This window comes from Pelobates fuscus, chromosome 3, assembly GCF_036172605.1.
Source record: "Pelobates fuscus isolate aPelFus1 chromosome 3, aPelFus1.pri, whole genome shotgun sequence".
Lineage (NCBI taxonomy): Eukaryota > Metazoa > Chordata > Amphibia > Anura > Pelobatidae > Pelobates > Pelobates fuscus.
This window is the reverse complement of record NC_086319.1, coordinates 160,170,031-160,187,837: the sequence shown is the minus strand read 5'-3', so window position 1 is coordinate 160,187,837 and position 17,807 is coordinate 160,170,031. Positions and strand designations below refer to the sequence as shown.

The 17,807-nt window shown below is 46.7% G+C and overlaps 1 protein-coding gene across 2 annotated transcripts in view; it reads right to left on the bottom strand.

Moving 5' to 3' along the window:
- TMEM178B (transmembrane protein 178B) overlaps window positions 1-4,397 on the bottom strand; it is a 381,882-nt gene extending 377,485 nt beyond the window's left edge. The window contains exons 1-2 of one of the 2 annotated variants that reach the window (XM_063447587.1): window positions 4,314-4,397; window positions 1,894-3,128 (exon numbers count right to left, since the gene is read on the bottom strand). In XM_063447587.1, coding sequence (XP_063303657.1) covers window positions 1,894-2,275 — 382 coding nt within the window. In that variant the 5' untranslated portion in view covers window positions 2,276-3,128; window positions 4,314-4,397. Of the gene's footprint in view, window positions 1-1,893; window positions 3,129-3,444; window positions 3,673-4,313 lie in introns of those variants that run through there. The other variant, XM_063447588.1, reaches the window with a different exon arrangement.
- Between the last annotated feature and the right edge of the window lie 13,410 nt (window positions 4,398-17,807).

The window sequence follows — 17,807 nt, the reverse complement described above, 5'->3', positions numbered from 1 at the left end:
GAAGGAAGGATATCATATGACAGGCTATCAACAAGATACACAATGGAAACCGTGTTAGTGCTCTAGTGATCTAGACTTGAAAATTGTCTGGAGTAATTTGGTAGATAATTGTACAGAAATGTTTACACATATATAAAGCCTGTCTCCCAGGTTTTCCAATGAAATCTAAAATCAGACTTCAATAAACACATATGGATTGAATAAAACCAAAATGAACATTTAGGAAGAGTATGAAAAAGAAATGAGAATAGTGACAATGTCTGGATTCATTTTTACTCTAGAGCAAGGGTGTGGCTCCTACAAACCCGAAATGAGCCAGGAAGTGGTTGGATGGTAGTGTTGATAGTCATGTCGGATAACAGATGGAGGATTGAACGTGCATAAATGACTCAAAAGTCTCAGTTTTTAATATAAATATTAATCATCTTCATTAGCTTACATTCTCTTTGTAATCAAATTGCTTCACAGTAATGGGAGATTATATTCCCACAACAAATATTAGTGATAATATAGTTGTTGTTTTTTTTACCTGTTTTTATCTTATGCTAAAAAGTGGCTTTGATGTCTCCAGTATTGCTTTTTACAAAGATCTGTCTTTAAACAAATAAATAAGATGATGACAGAACTGAATATAAATGGTGTTACTTGTCACAATCTGAATACCAAGAAAATACTACATTGTACCAATTTGGCAAACACCCTAATTTCCTAAATAATAGGACTGAAATCATTTGTATACTGGTTGTGTTGAAATCTTTTTTTTTTTTTTTTTTTTTAGCTATATTTCTTGCACAACATATGACTTAATTCAACAGCAATATGGGAATGATGACATGCTTCTAGGCAAGAAAACATGTTCTTGTTGTTGTTTGTTAAGTGTTCAATCATGTGATTGAAATGGAGCAAGATTGATAACACTGGGATGGAATACTTCCCAACCCATCTGAGATTTCCATTTATACTCTATGTCAATACACATTACGTATAAGAGCCCATTCGAAGCCAATTGGTTGGATAAAGAGTCATACATATATATGTCTTCACACCCCAGAAACAGGAAGCGAGAATTACATTAAGGACACCACAAACACAATGTAGAGGGCACTAAGGATGAGCTTCAATAGCACTTACATTTTATCAGTCAACTACTTTCTAGGCTGAAGGTCGGAAAATCAATGTATGGCTGATGGGTCTGTCAAGAAGAGGTTAATTCGTAGTAGGGTGTAGATTTTTTTCTAACAGCCATTTCGCCTACTATACCCAATAAACATGGCATGACTGATGAGGGATAGTGCTTAAACCTTGACAAGGCTTGGATTAGATATCATGGATGCAGATTTGGCAAGCATATTGGAATGAGAAAAAGAATGGCAACACTTTACGCATAACATCAAGCCTTTTTTTTCTAGGTTTCTGTGTGTAATTCTGTAATTGTATTTGTTAATGGGTTCTCTACTTATTTAACCAATTACTGACAATTAGATGAATATCCAGGTCATTGTAAAGTGCGCAAACACTTCAGCCCTTAATTTCTTTGGTAAACGGATAAAACATAGTCTACATCCAAAGCTAACATAACCAAATGATATATGAATACGGCTATTAGTTTATTCTATATCATTGATTATAAAAACATACTGGACAGAACTTCTTAATAAAGTCGTGAAAGGTATAATTAGATTACATATTATATGAATCCATTACAAAGTGCAATATATTCTTTGCATGTCATCAACAAATCGTGTGGTGTTTCCAATGAAATTTTTGGCTAAGAAAAAGCATTTTTATACAGTCACCGAGCAACATCCTCTAAGCTGTGCAATATGTTTACATGATAGAACACAGATAATGCAAGGTATTGCAATCAGAGAAACAAAGAATAAAAATCGTTACCTTTGGCAATAATATCTTCAACATCTTGGTCGAATCCAAGCCGATGACATTTCCTCCACAGGCCCATATTTGTGGAGTTGTACTGTTTATTGCACTCATCCGCAGCACTCATGGCAAATAGCTGGCGCCTATTTCTGGCTAGAAGTAGCTTTCCCTCCCAGCGGTCCAGCTTTGACCTGCTAGCTCTCAGAGGCAGGTTATTGTTTGAATTATAGATGAAGCCAGGGTCAATTCTTCTGTTGGTGAATCCTTTGCACCTTTCTCTGTGCCTCCTGGCATCTGTCTCATACCAGTGGTCAGAACAGATAGCCACAGCTAGCATTCCCAGAGCACAGAGAGCTAGAGAGAGGCCAGCATACAGCAATAATCTTCCAGCAGCCATGCTCTCTCTCACAGTGCCATCAGCATCTTCTCAATGGGTAGTATTTCTGCAAGAGACCAGGCAGGAACTATGGACTCTTCTCTAAGAGCCAAGCACCACATTCAGATATTGAGGTTCACATGCAGAGAATTCGAGGCAGGCATAGTAATTAGAAGTTCTCAATTTTGGCAAGAGCAGGTAAGTCATTGGTTTGTAACAGATCTACGAATGGACAAGCCAAGGAAGGCTGAATCACTAATCTGTGATGTCAAATTACCCCAGCCTACCAAGTGACCTCCAAATTTAAGTGCCTTGTTTAAGGACTGGATCAAGGAACAGAGTCATACTATCCCACCATAAATCATCTCAGTCTAGTGGGTACAGTAGACTGGAAGCAGTGGGTTTCCTGCAAACACAACACAGTCTGGTTCTGAAGAAGAAAGGGGTGAGCTTTCAATCCTGGTTTAAATAATGGTAGAATATAAGATGTCTAGTGATCTGCTTGACAAGGACCCTCTGTTCTGCATCTTGTATTCAAAAATATCATGCTAGAGAGCAAGCACTTACCTCCCGGCAGTGTTCATTGTATGCTTTTCCTGCATAAGGCTAGATCATCCTTAGCTGAGAAATACAGCTTCCCTGTGGTGTCTCTGGCAGCAATCGTGCTTCCCGTGGGTATGAATACTGTTTCTTTGTTTCAAAACACGTACATTATACCTTCAGCCTCCATCCACTTCTTCCATTCACTGATCTGGGTATTTGCTGTCATTCCTGTCACCAGAAAATAAAAGGCAGCTGAAAGATTTCTTCACTTAGAGGGGAAAAATCACTCACATTTCTGTGTGTCATTCTCTGTGCTGTCGCTGCTCTCCCCCTGAAATGGAAAGTAAGGAGAAGAGACAAAGAGAGAGGAGAGAATTCAGTAACCTGGATAGAAGCAGAGAGAATTCTGTATGTGGGTAGCAACACAGAACACTGAGTATCAGGAGAGACACATAAAAATCAGCACACAGTAGGGCAGAACAGAGCATTTAGTACCAGGGTAGGTAAACATAGCATTCACTAATGTGGGTATCAGCACAGAACATTCAATGATAAGATCAACATATAGAGAATTCTGTACTCTGTGTAGCAAGAGAGGCTTATACACGGGCATGATCTATCAGGAGAACACACATAACATTGAGTACCTAGTATGTCCAGTATTCAGTACATATAATTCAGTACTAGGTAGCAATGCAGAGCATTCATTGATAGACCAGACAAAGTACTCAGAGAGCATTGAGGATCAGGAGAGACAATCAGGCAATACAGCATCCAGGCAGCAGACTACTAAGGAACGTGGAGAGGTGAGAGCAGAATTCAACACAGTGCAGAGCACAACCGATATTTCAGCACCATGGAGAGCAGAGCTTAGGCTGAGGATGTACAGGAAGAGCAGAACAGAATGGATAATTCAATACCATGGAGAGCAGCAGATATTTGCCTGCGTTTTAATAAAACATCACACAGACACACAAATAGCTGTATCACTACAGCAGGATCAATTCCAAAGGGCTTGCTGTCTATTTGCCAAGCCTTATTTAAAAGATTTAAGATTTTAGATTTTCAGACTGCCAAATAATCCAAGATCCTATCTCCGATTTTTATCCGCTTTTCAGCGGCAATACATCCAAGATCAGATCATACAGAGGCAGAAGAGAATACAGCTTATCTTGTGCTTTCATAATGCTTTGCTTAGTGACACTGAAATAAATGCAACGTACACATGCCTGGAATGGCTAACACCTTGCTAAATCAGGTTGCCCCACTGGGCCAACGTGTTTATATATATATATATATATATTTTTTTTTTTAATGCATGCATGCAATTCTTCTATCAGGCAGAGTGAAGGGGGTAGATTTACCCAACCACAATGCAAACCCTTAGAATAAAAAATATATATATTTATAGAAGAGGCTAAATGATGAATCTCTGTGGATTTTAGAGAACAGCACAGCTATATTGCAAACAATATACATGCAGATAGCGAGAAGCATTTTGCATTTTTCAGTTCACCTGGAATTGGTAATGTAACCCTCCTTCCCACAGCCAGCCTGCAGCTTTGGTTGGAACTAGATACAGAATACACAGAGCTTGAGCCAAGAACCAATGACGTCACCCATGCAACGTGAGGCTAATGTCTTATACAGGTCCTTAAAGCTGAACTGCTCCATTCTCTACAGCAGAAGCCTCAGCCTATGTTTGAAGGCGAGAAAATGCCTGTTCAAACTCCTTCATTTTACTGCATAAGAAAAACAACAGTAGCAAGCAGATTCCGCTGCCTGTCACTGTCTTTTCAGAGCATTAGGCCTGCAAATGGAATTGAAGTGTTAATTTATGCATGCTTTTAACTGCAGGGCAAAAACGTGTGTTCCCTAATAGTTTTACTGTATTTATCAGGATATTTCCAATTTAGCATTCATGCCATGTGAGATGAGTAGAGGGGGAAAAAAAACTGCAATTGCATACAAGGAAAATGTATCAAGCTACCAATTCAATAAAATGTTATGGGGTTTATCGCCTAAGGTGTAACTTTTCCATTTAAAATTTGGTTTAACCCCTTAAGGACCAAACTTCTGGAATAAAAGGGAATCATGACATGTCACACATGGCATGTGTCCTTAAGGGGTTAAATATCTTGGACATCTAGTCAGATGGATTAAGCTGAAGGTGGGTCATACTTTAGCTAAAATGTAGAGTAGAGAAACAGTCTTATGTGACTTTACAAAAATGATAGGTAAAACATATTATTATAAAAAGAAGAGAAACTATTGTCAGCTGTGTAACTATAAGTGTTTGGGTTTTGTTTTGTTTTTGGTTATGATTTAAAATTTGAATATTTCAATATACATTATATATAGAGCTCTTAAGACAAAGCTCAAATACATTTTTTTTTAAATAAAACTTACATTTAAAACATTTTGCATAAAGGAACGCACAAAGTTACAAAATAAATATATTAGTTTTTTACATTTATGTGTTATTTAGTAGGGTTAGATGCAGGAAGGTTTAGATTCAGACATTTTTTTTCCCCAGAGAAATAAATATAAATGTACAGAGATACAATATGCCTTTGAATTGCAGTATCACAGATAGGTACATTATGTATGAACACAGAAGTGTAATAGACAAGGTTATAGGCATTAATGGATAGAGACGCATAGCAGCCAAGGTCAAAGGTATAAACGATTTAATAACTACATGGAAAATATTTAGAAAAATGAAATCTTGATGACACTAAGAAATGTCCTATAACACAGTGTCATGTGCATCATTTGTCTAATCATTTTGAAAGGGAGCACTATTACACTGAAAATGGCAGAAGAGATTGACATATATCCCTAAACATATCCAGACATTGTGCTATCTTAACATCTTGAACTTTTTTAGTACAGTAGTACAAATATAATGTTTGGAAGGATAAACCAAAATGGCCTTATTGTTATTGTTGCCTTATTTAGTTTTAGGACTCTGTAGGGCCCTTTATTAAAGAGCCATACAACTGCAATCCAGTACTGAGACATTGTCCTCACAGCAGCACGATTTGCGTGCAATGATGTAATCAGGATTGCTGATCCAGGACCAATGAGAAGCATTGGGGGCCCACAGCACATGTGCAGCAGTGCCGGCTCTCTACCAATCAAGTGGTTCTCATTGAGAAGCAGTAAGTTCAATGCTTCTCACAGAGAAGCAATAGACAAGTTCAGCACAATGCTGTGCATGATAATGTTGAACGCGAAGACCTTTGCAAAATCATAATGGCAACTGTCATCTAATTTTCGCATCTCATTTTTTAAAAGTTGATTACATTTAATTAAACTTAAATATATTTTCAAATAATGCATGGTGATTTTTTTTTAAATTTCACTTTTTAACTTCCCTGCTGCTGTGATTGCCCTACGTAAAACTGCAGTGTTTGTAGATGACACAAAAGTAGGAGAGGTAATGCAGTATGAGCAGGATGTTACTTTGCTTCAGATAGTTTAAGGGGCTGGGCAGTCAAATGGCAATTTAATGTAGATATGTAATAGGGGTAAATAATGCACAACCAATATACACCCTAAAAGGTGGTGAGTTAAGGAAAACAACACATGATAAGTGTTTAGCAATTGTTAGACAACAAACTAGGCAACAATGTGCAATGTCAATCAGCAGTTGCTAAGGCCAGTAAGGTATTTATGTTTAATAGGGGCATTAATTATCTAAATGTAATATATATTAAATTATATACATTATATATTATATATATAGTCTATATAATTTAATATAATAAATGGTAAGACCACACCTTGAATATCATGTGCAGTTTTGGGCAACTGCTCTAAAAAATATACTATGACACTAGAAAAAGTGCAAAATTAAAGGAGCACTATAGTGCCAGGAAAACAAACAGGGTTATTATGTCCCCCTTCCTTTGTTTCCTTCCTCTCACTGGGCTAAAGGTTTTAAAACCCCTTAAGCCACTTACCTTAATCCAGTGCCAGGCCCTTGGCACTGGTGACCTCTCCTCCCCCTGCCGATATCAGCTCCCGAGTGGAGCCGAATGCGCATGCACGTCCAGAGCCGCACAGGCACTCAAACTGCATATAGGGAAGCATTACTCAATGCTTTCCCATGGGGATCTGAACTCACGCTGCGTGAGTTCAATGCGATTTTCTCACTGAGAATCGCGGAAGCGCCTCTAGTGGCTGTCAGGGAGACAGCCACTAGAGGCTGGATTAACCCTGCAATGTAAACAAAGCAGTTTCTCTGAAACTGCTATGTTTTCAGCTGCAGGGTTAAAACTAGGGGGACCTGGCACCCAGACCACTTCATTGAGCTGAAGTGGTCTGGGTGCCTATATGGTCCTTTAATAAGTGGGATGGAAGATTTTACTAATGAAAGACTAACCAATTTAAATCTGTTTTGTTTGGAAATCTATTCATAAACAGTACTATACATAGAACATGAGGTCATACATGCAGGGGCGGACTGAGAACCCTCAGGGCCCATGGGCAAAATAAATCAAGGGCCCCCTTACAGGCCCAACCCAGGCTCCGCAGCAAGCCCCACCCTTGTCCCACCTCCAGCCACACCCTACACAATCTTTAGACACAAGGAACAAAAGTGCAATAATCCCCTCGAGGCCCCAGTAGAGACTACAATTGAGGGCTAATGGGCTTGGAAGGGGGTCTTTCTTTTTTTTTTGACAATCTTTATTTCATTTTATTTTCAGTTTCGGGTATTACATATATGTGAGATAACAGGAAAAAAGCGCATAACATTATTCGAGGAACTGTGTTGCAGTGTTACACATTGTACGTCAGCAAACAAATATTAATTTTCAGGGCAATTGAAACAATAGTGAGAGACCTTCAACATTGAGATACGTCAAGTTATCGTCAGACGGCATAAAAGTAATTATATAGTGGGCCAGTGCATTAGTATAGACATGTACGAATGCCCCTCCGTCAGGTCACAGCCGGGATGTCTATTTTCGTGTTGACCTTCGAGTGGCATATCTATTGCTGTCTTGTATTCTTATATAACTCCGTACAGCTATTGCCTCTGGCGTACTGTATGAGCAGATAAATAACTGCGGGTGCAATTCAATTCTAAGGTGTAAGATTTGTTGTGGTCAACCAACTTGGTTTGCATCGGGTTGTTTGCGGACTATGTACCTATTGTCGCAGACTCCCGTACGATCTTATGTCGTTCAGGGCATGGCTTCGATGAAATGTGGTAAGGATGTACGTGCAGTGGCCTGTCTTTACTAACTGGGAGTGGCAAGAAAGGAGCATGTACCTAAATAGCCCTCAGGAGTGAAGTCGCTTCTCGTGATCGTATCAGGCTAGTTCCCAGCCTGGACCTATCAGTTGGGGTTCGTGTTATAGGTTCCACAAGTGTGCGCTGGCCCTCTTGACCTGTGTCACTGAGGATGCCAGGCGGCATGTGTTTGGGGTCCTTCTTATATGCCTGTGTCGTTTTCCTGGGCAGTGTGTGCGTGTGTTACTAGTTGCATTTGGCTGTAGTTTTGCGGCTACCGTGGTCTCGCGTGTCATGCCGGGTCATGTTGCTAAGATATCGTGTGTCTCCAAGTTATCACCAGGACTGGTATCTAAGTCAATGGCTGCGTATTTTATATAGTCGTGGTTATCCTCGTCTAAACGTTGTTCCCTCCCAGGTCCCTTCCTCCCACCTGTGTCTCACAATAGTCTGTTGTGGTTGTGTGCAAGCTTGGCTGATGTAGGTCTAGGCTCCCTGGGAGGAAAACAGTTGTTCTCTGTCAAGACTCGTTCTCTGGTAGTCCCGGTGCTCTCACTGTCTAGATCTTGGCCCGAGTGTCTGAAGCGGCATTTGTATCTTCCTACTCGCCCTGCATTCTAGTGAAGTGTCGGGCGCGTCCCTGTAACGTGTGTCCCTGATGTCGGGGTGTGTTTTTGCGTTTAGACTAGGTACCTGTGTTGGGGTAGTATGGGTTTGTCTCTGTCACATAAAGTCCGTGGTTTCCGGCACCCTAGTCTCTAACCAGGTATCTTAGGGGCTTTGGTCGTTGCGTTTCTATCTCAATGGTCTGCCGTCCCGTCCCCTGATTAGTCTAAGGTTGTCGACTGTCTTGTGCGGTGGGGTAGAGGGGTGTGGGGTTAGGAGCAGAGCCTCCGGCGGACGCGGCACCCCCCCCTGCGCTCTGGCTCGTGCAATCCTCTTGGCCATGAAGTCCATCCACGGGAACCAGGTCAGGGCGCATTTTTCTGACCGACTTTGTAGGGATGCCGTCATCATTTCCATGTTGTATATGTGCTCCACCCTGTCGACCCATTGTTGGAAGGTGGGTACCGTTGTGCTTTTCCAGTGTGTTGGTATAAGTGTTTTCGCGGCCGTGAGCAGGTGAATGGTCAGTCCCTTCTTGTATTTCGTTAGTGGCTCCTGCGTGTGGTTAAGCAGCATCGGCAGGGGTTGAAATGGGAGATCCGCATCAGTAATTTCTCTAATCGTTTGGTGTATCAACCGCCAGTATGCGTGATAAGTGAGCATGACCACCATATGTGGAGCCCCGTGCCCGTCTCAGTGCCGCACCTCCAACATTCACCTGGTATTGATTCGTGTATATGTCGAAGTATGTCTGGGGTCCTGTACCAGTACGTCAAAATTTTATAATTGCATTCCTGGTATTTGGAGCTAATGTTCCCCCTATGCGTCAGCTGGAAGATTTTGTCCCAATCGGAATCTGTGAGCACTGTTCCCGTCTCCTTTTCCCACCGCCCAGTGAAGCCCACCGGTTTACTATCTCCATTGTGTTGGAGTATGGCGTACAGTGTTGATACACCATGTGTGAGGTGCCGTCTCTCTGTGCATAGTTGTTCTAGTGGGAGCACAGCTCGGTGTATGTGGTCTTTACCGGCTAAGGTGTTGTAATAGGTTCTCAGCGTATGGTAGTGGTACTCGTCTAGTCGTGTCGGTATGGTGTCCGGTAGTAGGTCTGCTAATGTTTTGAGGTTCGAGTTGGTGCACCATTGGCGGAGGTATGTCCAGTCTGTAGCCTGGAAGTTCCGTAGGGCTGCGGGTTTAAGTCCCCCCGCTAGTCTTGGGTTGTTGGTTATAGGAGTAAGGGGGTTGGGCGAAGTGGTAAGTTGGTTGGCGTATCTGATCTTGCACCAGACCCTTAGTGTGGAGTCGATCATCGGGTTTCCTGTATGCATGTCACCAGGTGAGGTTCCTCCTAGCCACAGCAGGGCGGGGATCTTTCCCTGTGCCTGGTGCGTCTCCATTTCCACCCATAGCTTGGAGTTCGGGTTGGCATGCCAGTCTACTAGTCGGTGTAAGTGGGTCGCCTGGTAGTATGCGAGTACTGATGGTAATCCCGTTCCTCCTGCGTTCTTTGGTCTTTCCAAGACTGCCCTACGGAGCGCTGTATGCTTGCTGCTACCGTCTGAAAGAACAAACGTGGGATGGTTGTAGGCAGCGTTTGAAATAAATACAGAATTCGGGGCATTACGTTCATCTTTATTGCGTTAATCCGCCCGAACCAAGAGATATACTGTGTCGTCCACTTTTTAAGATCTTGTTGCAGGGTCGTGAGGAGGGGCGTAAAGTTCAATTAGTATGTGTGTGCCAGCTCTCGTGGTAGCCAGATTCCCAGGTATCGTATTTTCGTTGCGCAGATCTTGAATGGAAAATGCGTTTGAAGGTGTTGTATCATGGCGGGTCCCTGGGCCAACGGCATAGCTTCTGACTTATCCAAGTTGAGCGTGAGGTTGGATACCGTTTTGTACTCTTTGAACGCAGTCAGGAGGTTTGGGACTGAGATTCGGGGTGTGTCTAAGAAGAAGAGCATATCGTCTGCATATGCCGCCACCCGGTGCTCTGCTCGGCCCAGGCGGAACCCCGTGATGCCCCCGTCTCGTCTGACCGCCTCCAGAAAGGGCTCCAGAGTGAGGGCAAACAGGAGGGGGGACAGGGGACAGCCCTGCCGTGTACCGTTGCGTATGTTGAACGGTGCGGTAAGTGCACCATTAACTCTTATACGTGCCGTTGGTATCGTGTACAGTGCCGCCACCCAGGTTCGTAGGTAAGGTCCGAATCCCATGTGTCGTAAGGTTTCAGTGAGGAAGTCCAATCCACACGGTCAAACGCCTTTTCGGCGTCCGTGGATAGAATTACCAGTTCGCGTTTGTTAGCCGTCGCCGCGTGGATCACGTTAAGGGCCCGAATTGTGTTGTCCCTAGCCTCTCTTCCAGGTATAAAGCCGAGCTGATCGGGGTGTATCAGGTTGGGTAGTATCCATGCTACCCTGAGCGCAAGAGCTTTAGCAAAAATTTTCAGATCGGTATTTAGTAACGATATAGGTCTATAGCTGGCACAGTTAGTGGGGTCTTTGCCTTCTTTCGGGATGATTGTGACCGTCGCCCTCAGCGTGTCCGCTGGGAACTGACCGCCTGTTCGTATTGAGTTGAATCCCTCCAGAAGTCTTGGTAATAGAATCTCCTTGAAGGTGCGCAGGTACGAGACGGGCAGGCCGTCCGGGCCAGGCGCCCTATGAGGCTTTGTTACTTTCAGTGCTCCGGCTAGCTCCTCGATCATTAAGGGTTGTTCCAGTTCGGATTCTTGTTCCGGTGTGAGCTTGCCAGCAACGTGGTTGCCTAGATATGCGTTGATTCGTTCCCGGTGGTGTTGGGATGCCGCATCAGACCGGGTTGGTGTTTGGCCATATAGTGCCGTGTAGTATTCATGAAACGCATTCAGGATGCCCTCGGGGAGATGTGTGACTGTTCGTCCCTGTGGGCAGATCTTATGGATGTGCTGCGTCCTTCGTTTTTCCTGAAGCATTTTTGCGAGCAATCTGCCACATTTATTGGAGTGCTCGTAGAAGAACCTGGTTGTTTTTCGCGCAGTGTGTAGAATTCCCTGAGAGAGTATGGTTCGGAGTTCTCTACGGGCCTCAGTTAGACGAAGATAAGTCTCCTCATCTAGTGTGCGCTTATGTTCTTGTTCGAGTTCGGCTATGCGTCCATTCAGATAGATCGTGCGTGCTACCCTGTCTTTCTTGCGTTTGGTGCTGATCGCTATGAGATGCCCCCTTATGACACACTTATGCGCCTCCCATAGCGTAAGTGGTGCCATGTCCGGGGTGTCATTCGTTGTGAAGTATTGGGTCAATGTGTGTGTCGTCATGGTAATGAGTTCGGGGTCATCCAGGAGTGTCTCGTTGAGTTTCCACTGATGTTCTTTAGGTTTGAAAAGCGGGGAGCTGGTGTGCGCTAATGTTGGAGCGTGATCGGATTGCTCCATCGTTCCTATCTCGGCCCCCTGTAGTAGAGTCAGATATTCCTGCGCGATGAATATATAATCTATTCGGCTGTAATGTGCGTGGACAGCAGAGTAACAGGTGTAGTCCCTTCCCTCAGGATGGCTTGCCCTCCAGCTGTCCACCAGTCCTAGCTTGTGTAAGGACCGTAGCGTCGCCCGAAGGCAGTGTGCGGGTATTGTGCTGTGGCCCCTGGAGGTGTCCAGTCGGGGGTCGAGTGGTAGGTTCAGATCACCCGCTACTACCAGTAGGCCTTCCCTGAACTTTTCCAGTTTGGCCAAGGTCCGGCAAATAAAAGTGTGTTGTTTTCTATTGGGGCTGTACAGGCAGGCGAAGGTATAAGTGTGGTCCGCTATGGTGCCCTTGAGGAATAGGTAGCGTCCATTCGGGTCTGCCTGTGTCGCCTTGCTCTGGAACTGCGTCGTATTCACGAATAGTATCGCCACTCCTGCCTTCTTGGCCACTGGGTGGTTTGCGTAGTAACCCACTGGAAAGCGTCTGTTTTCGAGTTTCGGTGCGTCTCTGCTCCTAAAATGTGTCTCCTGCAGAAACGCTACTGAAGCTCTTGCGGCCCACAGTCTCCTCATCAGCAGGGATCGTTGTTCCGGGATGTTGAGGCCCCTGACATTGTTGGACCAATATGTCAGTCGCGCAGGGGCAAAACCCTTCCTGCCTGACTGCATCTCCGGGGGGGAGGGGGTCACTATCCGCCGCGGCTCCAGTGGGGGAAGTCAAGTAGAAGGGGAAGGAAAGAAGAGGAGGGTGGGAGACAGGTGGGGTGGGGAAGCAGACGTAAGCAGTCGTCTAGGTCAAAGGTATTGTCTGTCCGGAGTCTTAAGTGTGGGAATGGGTGGGGTATGGTGCAACTATGACCCTGTACCGGGAGTTGTCGTTCAAGGGTTGCGTCTCCTGCTTGTCCCTATGAACCGATATTATGTACAGTGGGGGTCTGTCACAGTGAGGGTCTGTGGAACTACCGTGTGTGTGAGACCGTTCGGGTGGTTTGTGGTGTGTCTTCTATCCCCTCCGTCGGCACCCAACCTGCAAGGGGTGCTGTAAGTAAGTTTTGTGTTTGCTCTGGGGTTCCCGCTAAGGGTATACATATCTATCAGGCGTTCACTGGCCCCCTGTGACCCTCAATCCCGCGCTGGCTTGAGTGGCCTGAGATTACGTCTGGACTCCGTGTCTCTGTTCCTCCTCCCTCTTAACCAGGGTCCCGTGTATACAGCTCAGTCTCGTCTGCCTCACTCAAATCCCTGTGTTGCGCTATATCTGGCTAGTTCTGCAACGTCACCTTCTATTGTGTGTACCCATAGGGCCCAGCCCGCCTGGCAATGCGTGTGCGTCGCGAGTATGTGGGTCTATCCTAGGTGATTCTAATGCCCTCCGTCTGTTCGGACATGGTTCCGATTGCGTGTTTCTGGACCACCTCCCTCTCCCCTGGCCCATATAGTGCAAAAGTAGGAGGTCTGTCATTTTTCAAGAGGGGGTGCTTCCATGAGGGTTGGCGGCTGGCGCAAGCGAGGTGCATGCATATCTAGGACCCCGGGGTGTACCTAGGGGTTGTCCCCGGGATGTGCTGTTGTTCTTGCCGCGGCTGTCTGCGAGTGAGGGTCTCCCGAGACCCCCCCGGCCCTGACGTGTGGGTATCATGGGGTGTATGTGATTCAGGTGCCCTTCGTGGTGGGAAGTCTCGTGTGGGCGGATCGTGGTGCATTTGTGGGGGAGCAAGTGAACAAGTCAGCCCCTGTTGGCATAGAGATATATACACCGCACACAAATAACATAAAAATATCAAACGTGAAATAATCAGGCAGGTTGTAAGGTCACATGGGAACACCTTGTTTAGCGTCCGAAACCCCCCAGTAGCCACCTACATGTACAAAATACTTCAGCAATGAAACATAAAGATGGACCAACTTTCCGGGGGGACTCCGGTCACCTCAACCGCTCCGTGACCGTACAGCGGCGGGGGCGGGCAGAGTAGGCCCGCAAGTGGTCTTCTACTTCTCCATACTGTGTAGAAATGTGTGTTGTAACAAACCATGAACAGTGCGTTTATCAATTGGATAACAAACTATGTACAATTCCCTCTATCTCCCACTCGGCCCACCCCGCTCCCCATCCCCCCACACTCCCACTCTCCCCATAGGATACGTGAGGCCCCTAAGTCCAGTGTTTAAGTCATCTGACAGTTTACAGCGGTGCGTCCAAGAGGGCCACAGTATGGGGGCCCATGATATTAAGCCTTCCGCCGGGCTCTACTGAGTGTCCATGTCCCACTGCTCATCCCCTCCTCCCAACCTAGCGGATCCCCATGGCGTGGTCATCCCCTGCGTGGATCGTTACCCGGGCTGACATTCACTCTAGTGGGTCCCCCCTCCGCTCCCACCCAACCTACTAGTACCCAGCGGATGCCCCCCATACTACGCTGCCCCCTTCATCATCAACTTTAAGTACATACCGCTTGCCAGTGTAATGAACTGCACGTTGCGCCCATGGAAGCGGTGTCTCTGTTGGAGCCTCGTGCTACATGGGAGTGTGCTGGGTCTGTGAAGCGTGTCACTACCTTAGGTGCGTCAATTCCATATCGGCTACTCCTCTGGGCCTTCCGGGCCGCCTCTGCGTCTCTGCGGCCCTGGTGCTGCGTGGATGTTATGCGCGGCCTCAGTGGGGCCCGTCGCCCGGGCCGGGGGGGCCCTCTAGGATCCAGTTTGGGACCGGGATTGCGGGTAGGCTGGCAGCTCTGAGGAAACGGGGCACATCATTCGGCCATCTGATGATGTGCCAGACGTTGTTCACCTTGGCTTGAAGGCTGAAAGGGAACCCCCATTTGTAAGGGAGCCGTCTTTCCTGCAGCATGCGCGTGAGTGGCCTTAGGGCCCTGCGGGCATCAAGTGTAATTGTGGAAAGATCCTAATACAAAGAGATCTGGGCGTCCATGAAATGTATTCTTTGTTGAGTTCTGGCCTTTAGCATGATGGTTTCCTTCAGCTGGAAGGAGGCCAGCGCGCAGATTATGTCTCTGGGGAGGCCATCTCGCCTCGGGGATCGTAGGGCCCTATGCGCCCTTTCAATGCCGAGATCACTCGGGGCGTTATCTCCGAGGAGGTGTGCGAACAGGCTCGACAGCAGCTCTTGTGGCGATTCACCATCAGCCTCAGGTAGGCCCCGGACCCTGATATTATTGCATCGGCCTCGGTTATCGAGGTCCTCAATCTGTCGGCGGAGGTCAAGGAGAATGTTACCTTGCCTCGTGGTCACCAGGTCCGTGGCTTGTTGGTGTTGGTCTGCCTGCAGGCGATCCGCTTCTAGGCCGTCCACACGATGCTCCAGCGTGGTGAGATCTGTCCGCACTGCCGCTATCTCTTCCCTTATCATGGAGCGCATTTCGGCCACCAGGTCAGTTTTATCCTTTCTCGTCAGCATACTTGCCGAGATTGATGCGATATCAGCCGCTATTTGGGAGAGGGAGTGCGCCGTGGGTGATTCTCTATGCGAGTCCGCGAGGCTGGATCCCGGCGAAACGGGTGCGGGCAAGTCCGTGTCGTCGGTGCCGCGCGGGCCATGCGGCGTCGACAGGAATCCGTCCATGGGACCCGGCGGGTGTCTTGCTGGGGTCGTGCCAGGCTGACCAGTGTTCGCCAGGCGCTTTGTTTTCCCCATTTGCGGTGTTTCTAGCTGTTATCGGACGCTATTTTTAAGGGCTTGGCAGGTTGAGGCCTAGGAGCTCGGGTGAAGTGTGTCTTACTCCATCCGTAGCCAGGCCACGCCCCGGAAGGGGGTCTTTCTAGCAGAGGCTCTCTCAGTGTCCTTTAGAAAGTGTGTTAGAAAGAATCCCCTCCAGGCCCCATTAGAGACTACAATGGAGTCTAATAGGCTTGGAAGGGGGTCTTTCTAACAGAGGCCATCTCAGCGTCCATCAGATAGCCTCTGAAACAGTCACCTCCAGGCCCCAGTAGAGACTACAATTGAGGGCTAATGGGCCATGGAGGGGAGGTCTTTCTAACAGAGGCTATCTCAGTGTCCTTTAGAGAGTGTTAGAAAGAATCTACTCCAGGCCCCATTAGAGACTACAATGGAGTCTAATGGGGGCCTGGAGGGGGGTCTCTCCAACACTCTGGTTCCTATTTACAATATAGCAACACAACATAGCTTGCTCATACCTAGGCCAAGTATGCTCCTCTTACCTTAATTACTGGAAGGCTGTGGGCTTGCTGGCTGCGGCTGGCAGGCTGTGGCTTCCCGGCAGGCTGTGGGCTTGCTGGCTACTGCCGGCAGGCTGTGGGCTTGCTGGCTACTGCCGGCAGGCCAGCAAGCTATGTGGGCTTGCTGGCTACTTGTCAGGATCGGGACAGGGATCCAACACGCAGAGTACAAACAGTAGCCAGATACGTATACCGGACCTTAGAATGGCCGGACTAACGTAAGTAGTACCGTATAGAATGGTCAAAGACAAGCCGAGGTCGAGGGTAACAGAAGACAGGTAAGCGAGAGACAAGCCGAATCAAGGGTAACAGAGATAAGCAGAGTAAGGTAAACAAGCCGGGTCAAAACCAAAAGGGATAATAGAATACACAAGCACTGAGTGACTAGAACAAGCTAGAACCACGACAGGGCAATGAGCTAATGAAGGAAGCTCTGTTAAATACCCTGTTCAGAGCAGTAACCACACCTCCGAGACGTCCTGATTGGTCCTGCAGCAATTGACTGACAGGTCGATCCGGGGGAGTGTCCTGATGATGACTTCCTGCCTAGATGGTGTAAAAGGCAGTCACTCCCTCGCGGCCGGCCTTGCATGACCGGATAGACCGCGGGGAAGGGAGTCATCAGACCGTCTGGATGGTGGAACAGCTAAGTCTCTACCTCTTTTGGAGGTAGAGACCACAGGTACCCTGACAGTACCCCCCCTCTCAGATACGCCCACCGGGCGGAATGAACCGGGACGAGATGGGAAGCGAGAGTGATACGCCCTGCGGAGACGGGGAGCATGAACATCCTCCTGAGGTACCCAACTCCTCTCCTCAGGACCATATCCCTTCCAATCAACCAGATATTGTACTCTCCCCCGGGAGATTCGAGAATCAATAATAGAGTTGACCTCATACTCCTCCTGACCCTCCACCTGAACGGAGCGAGGAGGGGCTATTGTGGAGGAAAATCTGTTACATATGAGCGGTTTCAGCAATGAAACGTGAAACGAGTTCGGAATGCGTAAGGTATTAGGAAGAGCTAAACGATACGCAACCGGATTGATACGGGTCAGCACCCTGTAGGGTCCAATATACCGAGGAGCGAACTTCATGGAGGGCACTTTTAAACAGATGTTCCTCGTGCTCAGCCATACCCTATCACCTGGAACAAAGACCGGAGCCGCCCTTCTACGTTTATCAGCGTGTTTCTTGACCAACATAGAGTTGTGCACAAGGATTTGTCGAGTTTGATCCCACAACTTCCTCAAATTGGCAACATGAACATCAACCGACGGCACCCCCTGGGAAGGAGAATCCGAAGGAAGAATAGACGGATGAAAACCATAATTCATGAAGAAAGGGCTTGAATGAGTAGAATCGCAAACAAGATTGTTGTGTGCAAACTCCGCCCAAGGAATCAAACCGACCCAATCATCCTGGTGTTCAGAAACAAAGCATCGTAAATATTGTTCAATTTTCTGGTTGGTACGTTCAGCAGCTCCGTTAGACTGAGGATGATAGGCAGAAGAAAAG